Here is a 17,785-nt window from a genome sequence, read left to right as displayed (position 1 = left end):
CATAAGAGGAGATTTGATAGAAGTGTTCAAAATCATGAGGGCTCTAGACAGAATAGAGAGAAACTGTTCCCATTGGCAGAAGGGTCGAGAACCAGAGGACACAGATTTAAGGCGATTGGCCTAAGATCCAAAGGCGACAGGAGGAAAAACTTTTTTACGCAGCGAGTGGTTAGGATCTGGAATGCACGGCCTGAAAGGGTGGTGGAGGCAAGGCTCAATCTTATCTTTCAAAAGGGAATTGGATAAGTTTATCAAGGGGAAAAATTGCAAGGGCTAGGGGGGAAAAGGGCAGGGAGAGTGGGACTAGCTGGGAGCCAGCACAGGCTGGACGGGCCGAATGGCCTTCTTCCATCCGTGCTGTAACCATTCTATGATTCTATACAAACAGAGACAGACTCAAACACACAGAGACAGAGACACAGACACATGTAAACAGATACACATAAACACAGTCAAAATACACACATACACGGAAACACAAACTGATATTTAAAGCACAATACACAGAAAAACACACAAAACTGAAAGAGAGACATATACACACACATATATACAAAGGCACGCGGACACAGACACACAACCCACAGACACACATATAACAAATTAAAATCTGGTTAGCTACAATCCAGATAAATTGAGAATAAACGAAAACCTTAAATTCAAATATATGAATTTCATATTGTCCTCATGTAGAGCTAATAGTTGGAGAGTTCGGTAGACAGAGCGATCGAAAGGGATAAATAATACTTATAGCGATAGGTGACCGATAGAAAGAGAAGATAGATAGAGAATCGGGAGACAGATATAACAGGCAATAGATATTAAAGAAAAATAAGGAGAACAAATTTCAATCAATGTGTTTTAAGAAAAATGTCACACAATTCAAACTTATTTTTTGAAAGAATTGCATTCATATTTAGCTTGCACCAAACTGTTTAGATGTTTTTCTCTCTAAAGTTAATATTTCACTTTCTTTAATGTTTTTTGCGATTGAAATAATTTCGAAAGGGCCCAGTGTTTGATCTCCGCGGCACCGCCGACGTTGTACAGTTTCTCGAATTAAAATTCGAAAATAAAATCACTCCCAGTTTAAAAGAGTACGTTTTTATTTAATTTTAGAAAAAGATTCGAACTGAACTGAAATGTAACTGACTGGCCTTTTCTCCAAGAAGTTTTAAAGTTTTCTTTTCGAAAAATATTATGTTTTGTCCTTCTGTGTTCTCAAGGTCCAGTTTGTTAAATTACATTAAAAAAAATAAAAATCGTAAAAAAAAAGCCGGCACAGAACTGTCGGGCCGAATGGCCTGTTTCGGGGGCTGTGAAATTCTACCGTTGGGGGTATTATTGGAGGGGGTTTAAGCAACGATTGCCCTTTATAAAGCTGCCCAGTCACATTTTCTTTAGGTATAATCTTTGCACCGAAACGAAAAGTCTAGAGAGAAATTATTTGAATCGTTTTCAACCCGCTGGTTTTTTTTTTGGTGGGTCTCATCCAGCCTAAACCTGCTGTTTTTTTCTCTCTCTCTTTGTTACAGATCTCTTCACTTCCAACCAATTTGATAGCGACTTGTCGACATTATATACATTTTCCGTGCATTTAAAAATCATTATCAATAAACACCGACCACTCCAAAGGTCGCGTCTGCAGCAACGGGAGGGAATCCCGCCGATATCCTCCAGTCATGAGTGTCCGAAATGGGACGATTCTAGCCCTCCTCCCCCCCCCCCCCAAAAAAAGTCTGAATTATTGAACAATTAAATAACCCCGTGTTCCTGCTTCGGTTCCAGAAACTTACCAGCAGCAGAAAGTTTATCTGACCGCTGCTTGTTATGTCTTCATCGAAAAACCAAACACTGGGACTTATAATAAACTAATCGCTTTCTGATTCCTCATTTCCCTGAACTTTTCCCTCCTACCCCCTTCCATTTAGGGAGAAAACAAAAACCAAGAACGATTTAAATTGGGATTTAAATCGGTTTCCCGGAACCTTTGCTTGAATTTGATTGAGGATTGACCCGATCGGATATCCGTCTGACTGAGCGATTTATTTATTTTTTACTCAACCAAATTTCAGGGGAAACTTTATAAAGTACAATTAAAAAAAGACCTTACTTTTGATTAAGATTTTCCTTTAGAATCCGGTGCCCTGTTCCCTGTCTATTTCATTCTTTTTTTATATAAAAACTTACTGTCTGATTATAACGTTTGTTTATTTCTCCGAGTCTGTGGCGAAGGGCGTGAAATAAAACTCTGAAACTGACAATAAAATCGAGCCGTTTTTAGTCTCTCTGATTTCATTCGGTTAAAGGGAAAGTTGGGGATTCCAGGTGTGAAGAATGAAGAAATTTAAAGGTCCTAGTTTTCCCTATTCCTGTATCTCTCCATCCGCCACAGCCGCCGGCATACAACAACGCCAGTTTTTATTATCTCTTTCTATTGAACAATGTTGACTTTTCTACATTTAATTCAAAATTTATTATTTAAAAAAACATAATTAGACCTTTCAAACACTTCAATAAATTCCGGTTTCTTTTTAAGTTACTTGTATCATTCAATCTCATTCGATCTGCATTTCAAAAGATTCTCGTGGGCGGCTTCATATTGAAATATCAAAACGGCGCGAGTGATACTGGATTCTGCAATTTGTTTTATTCACGTTCAATAATTTGGGGACGGGGGGGGGGGGTTTGCTAAACGGGAATATGTTCTCAAAGGGCGGTGGTTTTGAAGATTTATTATAGGATTGTTCTTACACTGATAGGCGGCGATGGATTAGAAAACTGACTATTCAGAGTTTAAAACTTCTTAAATTAGTTCAAATGAGTCCTTGTTTCTTTTTTGAACGCCGGTTGTAAAAAAAAAAGTTCTGTTCAGGGTCACCCCAGGTGGGTTGATGGGATTTAGTGTTATTCCCAAAGTTTGGGAAGCGTCCCTTGCACAACCTGGAATGTCATGAAATCCATGGTAAGAATGTAACAACAACAAAAACACACACACACACACACTCACAGCTCCGGACCCCCACAACGTTCGTTCTTCCTCCTCCTCCACCCTGGTTTTAATCTCTTGCTGAGTTTTACCCGACCGATTTCGGCTCGGACATTGCCGAGTGTAATACACCTTGAAATGGAAAGTAATTGAAGCGATTGCTAAATTGCCAGGCGAAGCTGGGGCCACTGTGTGCACTGGTGGGAGGGCCGGTAACCCGAGGACGCAGAATTGAGGCAATTGTGAAAAGAACCAGCGGGGGAAAGGAGGAGATTTACGATTGGAATGCACTGCCTGAAAGCGTTGCTCCAACAGTAACGTTCAAAATTATAAATAGTTGAAGGCGAGAGGGTTACATTTGCAGGGGAACGAGCAGAGGTGGAAGGAAATTAATTTGATAGCACTTTCAAAGGGCAGGCACAGCCACGATGGGCCGAATGGCCTCCTACTGTGCTGAATGACTAACTGCGAGGTGTAGCGGGTTAAGACACTGTCCTTTCATCTGCATTCAAACCCAACTGGTAGGGTGAGAATCCCTTCTCTCTGCCTACCTGCACAAGCCCCTCATGAACATAAACATAGAAGATAGGAGCAGGAGGAGGCCATTCGGCCCCTCGAGCCTGCTCCGCCATTCAATGAGATCATGGCTGATCATTCATAAGATTGGGACAGTCTCCCCAAAGCTTTTCCACCATCTACAAGGCACAAGTCAGGAGTGTGATGGAATACTCTCCACTTGCCTGGATGAGTTGCAGCTCCAACAACACTCAAGAAGCCCGACACCATCCAGGACAAAGCAGCCCGCTTGATTGGCACCCCATCCACCACCTTAAACATTCACTCCCTCCACCACCGGTGCACCGTGGCTGCAGTGTGTACCATCTACAAGATGCACTGCAGCAACTCGCCAAGGCTTCTTCGGCAGCACCTCCCAAGCCCGAGACCTCTTCCACCTAGAAGGACAAGGGCAGCAGGCGCTTGGGAACACCATCACCTCCAAGTCACACACCATCCTGACTTGGGAAATATATCGGTCGTTCGTTCATCGTCGCTGGGTCAAAATCCTGGAACTCCCTCCCTAACAGCACTGTGGGAGCACCTTCACCACACGGACTGCAGCGGTTCAAGAAGGCGGCTCACCACCACCTTCTCGAGGGCAACTAGGGATGGACAATAAATGTTGGCCTTGACAGCGACGCCCACATCCCGTGAACAAATAAAAAAGTCTTAAATTGATCGGAGTCTGCAGGCCAGAATTCAGCACTAAAGGGCAAATAAGTCTCCGATCTCACACGGGTGGTTTGGTGGGAAGGAGTCACCCGGTGAGGTGGGGGCAGTAAAATGAGTCTCCCCCCTCTGTCTTTCCAACACTAAATTTTAGGATCAAAATGAGGAAACAGAGTTCGATTCCCAACACTGACATCAGTCAACGTGCATAATACAGAGAAAAGTTGTTCACTTAAACACAGAATGTGAGAATATTAAAACATTCTGAGAGCTAGGGAGTTTCTTCAATAGAATCGAGCGACCCACCCAACAGCAGTACGTACGCGCGCTGCTTCGAGTACAAAGCTCGCCCTAATTAGTTCGTTTTACCACTCTCCAGAATCTGAGCCTCTCCTCTCTCCACTTTCTTCCACTGGCCTTCCCTCTCCCCTCCTCTCGCTCCTTCCTTCCCTCTCTCTCCCACCTCTCCCCCTCTTCCCTCCTCACTCTAAAATTTGTCTGTTGTTTTTCTAGTACAACAGCTGCTCTATAGTGGCTTGATTCCAATATTTAACGCCGCACTTCCTCGAAACCGTCTATAAATCACACAAGGTTTGCACAGTAGACAGGGTGAGGCAGGAATATTGACAGGGGGGTGGGGGCATCGTTCCAAGGGCAATAGAAATTGACACATTACATTTCACTTATAGTGTCAGCCCTGGCTCAGTGGGAAGAACTCTTGCCTCCGAGTCAAAAGGTCATGGGTTCAAGTCCCAATCCATGAGACTTGAGCACACAATCCAGGCCGACACTCCCAGCGCAGTGCTGAGGGAGCGCCGCACTGTCAGAGGCGCCATCTCTCAGGTGAGACGTTAAACCGAGGCCCCCGTCTGCTCTCTCAGGTGGATGTAAAAGATGCCAAGGCACTATTTCGATAGAAGAGCAGGGGAATTATCCCCAGTCCCCGGGCCAATATTTATCCCTCAATCAACATAACAAAAATGGATGACCCGGTCATTATCACATTGCTGTTTGTGGGAGCTTGCTGTGCGCAAATTGGCTGCTGTGTTTCCCACATTACAACAGTGACTGCACTTTATTGGCTGTGAAGCGCTTTAAGACGTTCGGTGGTTGTGAAAGGCGCTATAGAAATGCAGTTGCTCACATTCTGAAATTCCATCAGTTTATACTGGTTTACAGAGAATGGTTCTGATTTTATTCCACAGGAATATCTGGGATTTATAGCCACATTCCAGGAATTGTATCCTGAGATTCCGCTCCTTAAAACCTACCTCTTTGACCAAGCTTTTCGTCACCTGCCCTAATTTCTCCTTATGTGGCTGAGTGTCAAATTTTTTGTTTTATAATACTCCTGTGAAACACCTTGGGACGTTTTACCACTTTAAAAGTGCTATATAAATACAAGTTGTTGTTGTTGTCATCCATGCCTTTGTTCCTCTAGACTTGACTATTCCAACGCACTCCTGGCTGGCCTCCCACATTCCACCCTACGTAAACTTGAGGTCATCCGAAGCTCGGCTGCCCCGTGTCCTAACTCGCACCGAGTCCCGTTCGCCCATCACCCGCTGTGCTCGCTGGCCTACATTGGCTTCTGGTTAAGCAGCGCCTCGATTTCAAAATTCTCATCCTTGTTTTCAAATCCCTCCGTGGCCTCGCCCCTTCCTATCTCTCTAATCTCCTTCAGCCCCACAAACCCCCCCCCCCCCCCCCCCCCGAGATATCTGCGCTCCTCTAATTCTGGCCTCTTGAGCATCCCTGATTATAAATGCTCCACACTGGTGGCCATGCCTTCAGCTGCCAAGGCCCTAAGCTCTGAAAATCCCTTCTTAAACCTCTCCGCCTCTCTTTCCTTCTTTAAGACATTCCTTAAAACCTACCTCTGACCAAGCTTTTGGTCACCTGCCCTAATTTCTCCTTATGTGGCTCGGTGTCAAATTTTGTCTTATAACACTCCTGTGAAGCACCTTGGGACGTTTTACGATGTTAAAGGCTCCATATAAACACAAGTTATTGTTGTTCTTGTTGAGCCCCGAGTGCATAATCGCCGGCCGGCAGTTGCAGACTTTCATTCCTCGTTTATCCACCAGACTGACACAAACATTAACCCACAAACGCTGCAAGTAATTTCACACAAACCCGTTAAGTGCTCGTAAACTGATCTTCGCACAGCGATCATTTTAAGATCTATATTCCCAAATCCCCCTTCGTTCGCTCACCAAAGTAAACACATAAAGCCATGGTAACAAAGAAAAACAGATAAACCTCTCCTAATTCATGCTGATTTGTAAACCTTACCTCACTGTAAAATTTCAATTCAATTCCCTGTACTGGTTCTCCAGGATTTTTCTATTCTAATTACTTTTCGACATATTTCTACACTTCTTCCCTTCGCTACTGAGTCCTGCCAGGATACAGTTCTCTGTGGCTCAGTGGGCAGCACTCTCGTGTCTGAGTCAGAAGGTCGTGGGTTCGAGTCCCACTCCAGAGACTTGAACACAAAATCCAGGCTGACGCTCCCAGTGCAGTGCTGAGGGAGTGCCGCACTGTCAGAGGTGCCGTCTTTCAGATGAGATGTTAAACTGAGGCCTCCGTCTGCCCTCTCTCAGGTGGATGTAAAAGAGCCCATGGCACTATTTTGCAGAAGAGTTCCCCCCGGTGTGCTGGGGCCAATATTTATCCCGCAATCAACATCACTAAAAACAGATTATCTGGTCATTGTCACATTGCTGTTTGTGGGAGCTTTCTGAGCTGCGTTTCCTACATTTCAACATTTCAAAAGGTACTTCATCGGCTGTAAAGCGCTTTGGGATGTCCGGTGGTCGTAAAAGGTGCTATATAAATGCAAGTCTTTCTTCCTTTGGTCAAAGCTCGCAACTACCTCTCAGCCCTGGAGTTGAGGCTTGTAACATTTTCCGCTCGTTTCTATCAGACAGGGGCCAGTTTTAGCGAGCAGCAGGATCCCATGCTTGTGGGGGGGGGGGGGGGGTCTCTGATGCTGGTGGGATTAGGGGGCCAGTTTTAGACAGACACACACACACACCACTGACAGTGCAGCACTCCCTCGGTACTGCATTGAAGTGTTGGCCTGGATTTTGACCCTTTCGCCTGAGGCTCGAGATTTGGTTGTGTGAATCGCTCTCACCCAATTCATTCTTGGGATGTGGGTGTTGCTGGCAAGGCTGGCATTTATTGCCCGTCCCCAATTGCCCTGGTTTGAGACCGAGTGGCTCGCTAGGCCACTTCAGAGGGCATTTAACAGTCAACCACCATACTGTGGGACTGGAGTCACATATCATAGAATCATAGAAATTTATGGCACAGAAGGAGGCCATTCGGCCCATCTTGTCCGTGCCGGCCGACAAAGAGCCCTCCAGCCTAATCCCACTTTCCAGCTCTCGGTCCGTAGCCCTGTGGGTTACAACACTTCAAGTGCATATCCAAGTACTTTTTAAATGTGATGAGGGTTTCTGCCTCTACCACCCTTTCAGGCAGTGAGTTCCAGGCCCCCACCACCCTCTGGGTGAAAAAGTTTCTCCTCAAATCCCCTCTAAACCTCCGACCAATTACTTTCAATCTATGCCCCCTGGTTATTGACCTCGCTGCAAATGGAAATAGGTCCTTCCTATCCACTCTATCCAGGCCCCTCTTAATTTTATACACCTCAATTAAGACTCCCCTCAGCCTCCTCTGTTCCAAAGAAAACAACCCCAGCCTATCCAATCTTTCCTCACAGCTAAAATTCCCCAGCCCAGGCAACATCCTGGTAAATCTCCTCTGTCCCCTCTCTAGTGTGATCACATCCTTCCTGTAATGTGGTGACCAGAACTGTACACAGTATTCTAGCTGCGGCCTAACTAGTGTTTTATACAGTTCAAGCATAACCTCCCTGCTCTTATATTCTGTGCCACGGCCAATAGAGGCAAGTATCCCGTATGCCTTCTTAACCACCTTATCTACCTGTCCTGCTACCTTCAGGGATCTGTGGACATGCACTCCAAGATCCCTCTGATCCTCTGCACCTCTCAGTGTCCTACCATTTATAGTGTATTCCCTTGCCTTGTTAGCCCTCCCCAAATGCATTACCTCACACTTCTCCAGATTGAATTCCATTTGCCACTGTTCTGCCCACCAGACCAATTTATTGATATCTTCCTGCAGTCTGCAGCTTCCTTCTTCATCAACCACACGGCCAATTTTTGTATCATCTTCAAACTTCTTAATCGTACTTCCTACATCCAAGTCCAAATCATTGATATGTACAGGAAACTCTCGATTTACCAGCACCTAAATCACCGGAAATCTCGGTTAACCGGCATAATTCAGGAGTAGGCTCAGGTAAGTTTTACTTCATATTAGTGGCTGTTCCTGGATCTGTGGCTGTGTAACCGGGGTTCCTGCACCTGTTGCCATGCAACAGGGAAGCCTGGATTTGTTGCTGTGTACGGGGCTCTCGTACCTTTTAACTATACCTCTCTGTAATCCGGACTTTTTGATAAACCGGCACCATGCCGGTCCCGGATAAAAAAGAGTTTCCTGTACCACAAAAAGCAAAGGACCCAGTACTGAGCCCTGTGGAACCCCACTGGAAACAGCCTTCCAGTCACAAATATAGGTCCAGACCGGGTAAGGTTGATAATGAAGAAGAAATCTGTAGACTGCAGGAAGATATCCTTCTTACAGGTTTCCTTCGCTAGGACACTGGTGAACCAGTTGGATTTTAAACAACCACCTGACAGCTTCATGGTCACTTTTACTGATGCCAGCTTTTTATTTCCAGATTTCAATTCAAATTCTCAACCTGCAAAGGGTGGGATTTGAACTTACACTGGGTTATAACCCCAGCTGTCTTGGAATACTGGTCCAGTAACATAACCACCACGCCACCCTACACAAACCAGCAGTTGTGGGCGGCTCGGAAGTTTGATGCTGCACCTTTGGAACACCGCTGCCCTCCAGTGGACAGCGTAGCACGAGCAGCAATGAAAGCTCTTTAAATCGCCTCATAAGAAAACATAATTAGAACATAAGGCGTAGGAGCAGGAGTCGGCCATTCAGCCCCTCGAGCCTGCTCCGCCATTCAAGAAGATCATGGCTGATCTGATCTTGGCCTCAACTCCATTTCCCCGGCCACTCCCCATAACCCTTGGCTCCCTTATCGTTCAAAAATCTGCCTATCTCCACCTTAAATATATTCAGTGACCCAGCCTCCACAGCTCTCCGGGGAAGAGAATTCCAAAGATTCACGACCCTCTGAGAGAAGAAATTCCTCCTCATTTCCGATTTAAAAGGGTGCCCCCTTATCCTGAAACTATGCCCCCTAGTTCTAGATTCCACCACTAGGGGAAACATCCTCTCTGCATCTATCCTGTCAAGTCCCTTCAGAATCTTATATGTTTCAATAAGATCCCCTCTCATTCTTCTAAACTTCAATGGGTATAGGCCCAACCTGCTCAACCTTTCTTCATAAGACAACCCCTTCGTCTCCGGAATCAACCTCGTGAACCTTCTCTGAACTGCCTCCAATGCAAGTATATCCCTCCTTAAATAAGGAGACCAAAACTGTACGCAGTACTCCAGGTGTGGTCTCACCAACGCCCTGTACAGTTGTAACAGGACTTCCCTACTTTTATACTCCATTCCCTTTGCAATAAAGGCCAACACAGGATGTGACATGCATGAAAGTTACAACACTGAGACAGGCCATTCGGCCCGACCAGTCCCTGTCGGCATTTACCCTCGTGTGTGTAACTAGTTCTCGTAACATTTTACCCGCCCTGTTCCCCTATGCCTTCAGCCCCTTGTCCTTCATTCAGCTATCCCATCTAACATCAACATTTCTACCTCAGCCATTAACCCTTGGGAGTGAATGCCACAGCCTTACAGCTGCGCGTGTCGGTCGGTGTGTTTCTATAGGTATGTAAATAGGAGATTAGTGAAAGTAAACGTGGGCCCATTAGAGGCAGAGACAGGAGAAATTATAATGGGCAATAAGGAAATGGCAGAGACATTAAACAAATACTTTGTATCTGTCTTCACGGTAGAAGACACATAAAACATCCGGAAATAACGGGGAATCAAGGGTCTAGAGAGAATGAGGTACCAGTATAAGTAAAGACATAGTACTGGAGAAATTAATGGGACTAAGTGGTGACAAATCCCCTGGACCCGACAACCTGCATCGTAGGTTTTTAAAACATAGAAACATAGAAGATAGGAGCAGGAATAGGCCATTCGGCCCCTCGAGCCCGCTCCACCATTTAATGAGATCATGGCTGATCATCCAAATTCAGTACCCTGTCCCTGCCTTCTCCCCATATCCCTTGATCACTTTAGCTTCAAGAAATATATCTAACTCCTTCTTGAATATATTTAATGAATTGGCCTCAACTGCCCTGCGTGGCAGAGAATTCCACAGGTTCACCACTCTCTGGGTGAAGAAATTCCTCCTCATCTCAGTCCTAAATGGCTTAGCCCTTATCCTTAGACTGTGACCCCTGGTTCTGGACTCCCCCGGCCATCGGGAACATCCTTCCTGCATCTAGCCTGTCTAGTCCTGTTAGAATTTTATAAGTTTCAATGAGATCCCCTCTCATTCTTCTAAACTCCAGTGAGTATAAGCCCAATCGACCCAATCTCTCCTCATACGTCATTCCTGCCATCCCAGGTATCAGCCTGGTGAATCTTCGCTGCACTCTCTCCATGGCAAGAACATCCTTCCTCAGAACATCTGCCCAATAACCCAACCTGTCCAAATCATACTGGAGTTTCTCTGCATCCTCCTCACAGCACACACGCCCACCCAGCTTTGTGTCATCTGCAAACTTGGAGATATTATATCTAGTTCCCTCGTCTAGATCATTAATATATATTGTGAATAGCTGGGGTCCTAGCACCGATCCCTGTGGTACCCCACTAGTCACTGCCTGCCACTCGGAAAAAGACCCGTTTATTCCAACTCTTTGCATCCTGTCTGCCAACCAGTTCTCTATCCAAGACAGTACCTTACCCCTAATCCCAGTACCAAACCCCCAAAAAGAGGTAGCTGCAGAGGTAATAGATGCACTGGTATTAATCTTCCAGAATTCCCGAGATTCTAGAACAGTCCCCAAGGATTGGAAGGTAGCAAACATAACCCCGCTATTTGAGAAAGGAGGAAAAGAAAAAACAGAGAACTATAGGCCAGTTAGTCTGACATCAGTAGTAGGCAAAATGCTAGAATCTATTATTAGGGACGTGGTAATAGGGCATTTAGACAATCATAATGTTAGGCAGAGTCAACATGGTTTTATGAAAGGGAAATCGTGTTTGACAAATCTGTTGAGTGTTTTGAAGATGTAACTAGTAGGATGGATAAGGGGGAACCAGTGGATGTCGTGTATTTGGATTTTCAAAAAGCATTCGATAAGGTGTCACACAAGAGGTTATTACGCAAAATTACGACTCATGGTTTTGGGGGTAATATATTAGCATGGATTGAGGATTGGTTAATGGACAGAAAACAGAGAGTGGGAATAAACGGGTCATTTTCAGGTTGGCAGGCTGTAACTAGTGGGGTACCACAGGATCAGTGCTTGGGCCTCAGCTATTCACAATCTGTATTAATGACTTAGATGAAGGGACTGAGTGTAACGTATCCAAGTTTGCTGATGATACAAAGTTAGGTGGGAAAGTAAGCTGTGAGGAGGACGCAAAGAGGCTGCAGAGAGATATAGACAGGACGACTGAGTGGGCAAGAACATGGCAAATGGAATACAATGTAGGGAAAGGGTGAAGTTATCCACTTTGGTAGGAAAACCAAAAAAGCAGAATATTTTTTGAATGGTGAGAGACTGGGAAATGTTTGCACTCAGAGGGACCTGGGTGTCCTTGTACACGAATCACAGAAAGCTAACATGCAGGTACAGCAAGCAATTAGGAAAGCAAATAGTATGTTAGCTTTTGATACAAAGGGATTAGAGTATAAGGGTAAAGTCTCACTACAGTTATACAGGGCGTTGGTGAGGCCACACCTGGAGTACTGTGTACATTCCTTAGAGGGAGTGCAGCGAAGGTTCACTAGACTGGTTCCTGGGATGAGGGGATTGCCCTATGAGGAGAGATTGAGTAGACTAGGCCTATATTCCTTAGAGTTTAGAAGAATGAGAGGTGATCTCATTGAAACATATAAAATTCTTAAGGGGCTTAATAGGGTTAATGCTGGGAAAATGTTTCCCTTGGCTGGGGAAATGTAGAACACGGGGTCACAGAATAAGGGGTCGGCCATTTAGGACTGAGATGAGGAGAAATTTCTTCACTCAAAGGGTTGTGAATCTTTGGAATTCTCTCCCCCAGAGGGCTGTGGAGGCTCAGTCATTGAGTATATTCAAGACAGAGGTCGATAAATTTCTGGGAATGAAGGGAATTACGTAACAGTGCACGAAGGTGGAATTGAGGTAGAAGATCAGCCTTGATCTTATTGAATGGCGGAGCAGGCTCGAGGGGCCAAATGGCCGACTCCTGCTCCTATTTCTTGTGCGCGCGCTCCTCCGTGTCAGCGCGTCTCTGTCTGAAGAAGTTTGGACATTGGAGAGGACGGGATTGGACACAAATAGCAGACCGCCATTCACCGCTGCAAGCAAGATGTCTGCGTGATCAGGAGCGATGAGGAAATCAGAAGGGGCGGGGTGGGGGGGAGAATATATAAAGCAAAAGTTCAATGATCGACTTTAAACCGAAAGACAAGTGCAGCCCATGAGGAGGACGCCCCATTAGCACCCTCACCGCCTGGGCCCCGTCGAGCTGTGCCCTGTTGATGTTGTGCCCTCTGCAGAGATGGTACTGCTGCTGGCTCGAAAGTTTCAACCAAGCCCCCTCCCCCACAACAGCGGTAAGGTGCAAGATTACATGGGGAGGTGGGAGGACACCCACGAAGCCCAATTATCTCACCATCCTGGCTCGTTCACAAGGGCAATGAAAGGAGAGCACTGCTCAATATAAACGTTCCTTTATTACTGCTTAGTTTATAAAAAAAAACACAAACATTGACAGCGACAGGACCGGATCAGAACATTCTTTACATAGGAGGGTGAACGTGGGTCTCCGAACATACAACATCACCCCCCAAAACCCCCAGAGCGATAGGAATCTATAGGGAAACAATGTCTAGTTTGTGGAATTTATATTTTTCTTGTTGCTTATATTCTTCCCACCCTCTGGAGAAGGTGCTCTCGGGCCCTGGGGTACAGGTGCCACAGGCACTAATTCACCCTGGGGTACCGGAGGCAGGGGGTATCTACAGGCACCCACTCATCCAGGGGTATGGGGGGAGACCACTGGTGCCCTCTCACCCTGGGGCACGGGCACCCTCTTGGCTTGGGATACAAGGGGGGTGGGCACCACTGGTGCCCTCTCACCCTGGGGCACGGGCACCCTCTTGGCTTGGGATACGGTGGGGGCACCACTGGTGCCCTCTCACCCTGGGGCATGGGCACCCTCTTGCCTTGGGATACAGGGAGGGACCACTGCTGCCCTCTTACCCTGGGTTACGGTTCCACAGAAGCCAAGTGTCCGCCAGCACCTTGCCCAAGCGAGGCCACTCTTCAAGTGCAAGCCCACTGAGTGTCATTCGGCTATTCAACTGGACAAGGGCATCACCAGTCAAGCCCAGCCCAGTCCTCACCCCCACGTGCGCACATTCCAGGACGGGGAAGAGCGAACCCTGGCTGATTCTGCCCAGCCTGGCCCATTTACCACCTCAGCGGAGATGACCTGGTGACTCCCCTGATCTGCATGGATCAATTGGTCGCTGGTTAAACTAGTTGAGCGTTAACAGGGTGGGCTAAGGAGGTGCGGGGAGAGAGAAGAATCCCCAGCCAGGCATGGAGTTACTGACCACCTGGGGGGGAGGAGAGGGGGGGGGGGGGGGGGAAAGAGGAGACAGGGAAAAGAGAGAAAAAATCAAGTTGTCAGTTTCAAGGATGGGGACGTGTGTAAGGGACAGAGGGCAGCTGAAACTGCCCACATTCTCATTTTGATATCAGTTGGGTGGGGACAGAAAAAAACAAAGTCTGATTTTGCGCCTTGGGGCTCCCTTCTGTTAACAGCCCATTATTACCAATATCTTCGCTGTATTTCATTCCCCGGTGGAGTGTGTGTTGTCAGTGAGTGTCTACAACGGATTAGCTTCAGTGATCCCGCCTTGCTCACCACAACCACCCTATTCTCACCCCACCCCACCCCAACCCCCTACACAACACATACCGTAACAAAATAAACCTTGAGGTTTTCAGACAGTATCACGTCCATCTGAGTCAGGTGAGGTGACAGGCAGAGTTGCACCCCATTGTAACAGGGATCTCTGGTTAATAGACGGCCATGTAAAAAGGACCTCTGTCTAAGGGAGGGGGGGGGGGGGGAAAGAGAGACATGGCGCAAGTGTGAGAGAGAGAGATACACAGAGAGATACAGATATACCGAATGAGAGAGAGACATGCATGGAATGAAACACACCTAAAGTGCGACGGATACACATACAGAGAAAAACACATACACAGAATGAGATAGTGTCCACACATTCAAGAGAAAGGCACAGACACAGAAACACATATAAAACAGAGAAATTGAGATAGAGATAGAGGCACACAATGTGAGAGAGGGACAGAGACAGAGGAGGAAAGGGACATTCATAGAGAGAGAAAGCGCACGAGAGAGAGACAAAGTGAGACAGACAATGAGAGTGAGGGACATACAGACAGAAACAGATGAGGTATGGACCACACATAACCATCGATACAAGAGTCAAAGCACCGTCACTGGGGAGACATCCCGTGCACCAACCCACGAATGTTCACGCTTCCTCAAGTGTTCAGCGCACACCGTGTGCCTAACAGTTGGATTGAAAACTCCCCCGTTCTGTGCAAGGAGCCGCTCCTTTGACCGACCCCCCCGTGGCGAGGCTTGTGGGCTCGCGCCTACCGCCTCGCGCTTACAGCCCCAGGTACTCCGCCACGAAGACGCTCAGGATCTTGCAGAGGTTCTCGATTGTGGGCGGGTGCAGGTTCTCGGCCGTGTCGTCCATCGTGTGCCAGACCCGCGGAAAGGGGGTGGAAATCAGGTGCAGGATGGGGACGCCTGGAAACGAAACGCAGGAGGAGGAGTCAAAACCACGTGATATTGCAGATCAACTACTGCAAGTGAAGGATGTCAGGATTGGGAAATGAAAAACCTGCAGCGAGCAGATTTACAGAATCATGCCCCCCGCAACTCGGAGCCAGACAGAGACATGAATCGCACTCCCACCCTCCCAAAAACCAACCGCCGATATAGGTACTGATCACCCTTCACCTTTCCGCAAAAATGGAACATGGTCGTCTTCGATGGGGCCGTAGTATGTGTCTCCGTTGAAGTACGTCACCTCTAAAGGATGCAGCTGCAACAGACCCAGCTTATGGAGCCTCTTCTCTAGAGAGAGAAAGACCAGCGTTAGTGTCCGCGCACACTTACGCGACACACACACCCTCGTGTCACACGACACACACACATCCATGCGCTCATACGTACAACCCCACACACCAGCCTCCTCTCCAAATTTACCCGCCTCTTCATGAAGGAGGAGACTCACTGACGCACGGTTCCACGAGGTGAAACTGCGTCCGGTTGCCTCTTCATGCGCGGGTTCTGAAGGTCGTCTGATTCTCTGTCCTCTCCCCAATCCAGAGGCGGAGGCCGATTGAGAGACCCATCACTTTGGCTCGGGTGTGCGCGCCAGGCGCGTGAGGCGGGGGCAGGATAAAGTTAGATGGTCATGCCCTCCCTGGTTAACCAGCCTGCCAGCACTCACCGCCGGAGCTCACACATGAGGAACGGTCACTCGATGAGAGAGTGGAGGCCAGAGCCAGACAGGATCCCACCCACAGTCAGCACCTTCATAGGGGATGGGAAAACATTTATAGGAAAGGAAATTTCACTGCATTTCTGGTGCTGAGGTTTAAGGAGATGGTTCCTTACCGATCCCGACCAGCCGATTAAACCAGCGGGCTGTGTTCTTGAAGTGGTTCAGGAAGAGCGGCTTGGCTACACCAAGAAGATCCAGAAGCACGAACAGGTCCTGAAACAGACAGAAAGACTGATCAAGAATTAACAGTGAGAGACCCCCCCCCCCCTCACCCAGGAAGATGCAGCTTCTGGTGCAGTAAGACCCATCCCCACACTTAGAGAGAAAGGCACACAGCTCGGAGTTTAACCGTGACTATTGTGCAACACGGAGAGGGAATAGTGCTGGGAATGGAACATAACCCACACCCAGAGCTGCCAAACACTCCCAGGGCAGGTACAGCACAGGTTAGATACAGAGTAAAGCTCCCTCTACACTGTCCCCATCAAACACTCCCAGGGCAGGTACAGCACGGGTTAGATGCAGAGTAAAGCTCCCTCTACACTGTCCCGTGAAACACTCCCAGGGCAGGTACCGCACGGGTTAGATACAGAGTAAAGCTCCCTCTACACTGTCCCATCAAACACTCCCAGGGCAGGTACAGCACGGGTTAGATACAGAGTAAAGCTCTCTCTACACTGTCCCATCAAACACTCCCAGGGCAGGTACAGCACGGGTTAGATACAGAGTAAAGCTCCCTCTACACTGCCCCATCAAACACTCCCAGGGCAGGTACAGCACGGGTTAGATACAGAGTAAAGCTCGCTCTACACTGTCCCATCAAACACTCCCAGGGCAGGTACAGCACGGGTTAGATACAGAGTAAAGCTCCCTCTACACTGTCCCATCAAACACTCCCAGGGCAGGTACAGCACGGGTTAGATACAGAGTAAAGCTCCCTCTACACTGTCCCATACACATGGGAACAGCATCACCTCCAAGGTCTTCTCCCAACTCACACACCATCCTGACTTGGAAATATATTGGCCGTTCCTACATGGTCGACGGGTCAACATCCTGGAACTCCCTCCCCAACAACACCATGGGAGCACCTTCACCACATGGGACTGCAGCGGTTGAAGGTGGCGGTTCACCACCACCTCCTCAAGGGGCAACTAGGGATGGGCAATAAATTGCCAACGACGCCCGCATTCGGACAGTGAACGAAAACTCACCACCGAGTTGATCAGTGTGGTGCTGGAGTCGTCCCCCGGGTGTTTCGTCCTCGCCATGCGCTCAGCCAGATGGCGGGAGCCATAGAGAGAGTCTGTGGGGGTCCAGCTAACCAGCGCCTCCTCCCCGTCCAGGAACAGCAGCTGCAGGGTCAGATCTGGCTTCTGTACAAGAGACGGAAATGATTATCAGTGTCAGCTTGGCTCGGTTGGCAGGACTCTCGCCCGAGTTAGGTGGTCACGGGCTCAAGAACCCGCTGCGGGATCTGAGCATATAGGCTGACACTCCCAGTGCTGAGGGAGCGCTGCACTGTCGGAGGTGCCGTCAAACCGAGGACCCGTCTGCCCGCTCAGCTGGACATAAAAGATCCCAGCGGTCACTATTCAGAAGACGAAGAGCCGGGGTGCGCTCCCCTGTGTCCTGGGGCCAATATTTATCCCGCAACCACCATCACTAAAACAGGTTATCTGGTCATTGCTGTTTGT

General features: G+C 47.8%; 1 protein-coding gene across 3 annotated transcripts in view; it reads right to left on the bottom strand.

The window, feature by feature from the left end:
- Positions 1–17,785, bottom strand: part of qpctla (glutaminyl-peptide cyclotransferase-like a) — a 40,856-nt gene that overhangs the window by 8,869 nt on the left and 14,202 nt on the right. For 2 of the 3 annotated variants that reach the window (XM_085973363.1, XM_085973365.1), the window contains exons 4-6: positions 17,303–17,464; positions 16,202–16,301; positions 15,539–15,655 (exon numbers count right to left, since the gene is read on the bottom strand). In XM_085973363.1, coding sequence (XP_085829489.1) covers positions 15,539–15,655; positions 16,202–16,301; positions 17,303–17,464 — 379 coding nt within the window. Of the gene's footprint in view, positions 1–13,183; positions 15,326–15,538; positions 15,656–16,201; positions 16,302–17,302; positions 17,465–17,785 lie in introns of those variants that run through there. The other variant, XM_085973364.1, reaches the window with a different exon arrangement.

This window comes from Somniosus microcephalus, chromosome 34 (genome assembly GCF_052327205.1).
Source record: "Somniosus microcephalus isolate GS21.2 chromosome 34, FLI_Smic_1.0, whole genome shotgun sequence".
Lineage (NCBI taxonomy): Eukaryota > Metazoa > Chordata > Chondrichthyes > Squaliformes > Somniosidae > Somniosus > Somniosus microcephalus.
This window is presented reverse-complemented; position numbering and strand designations above follow the sequence as displayed.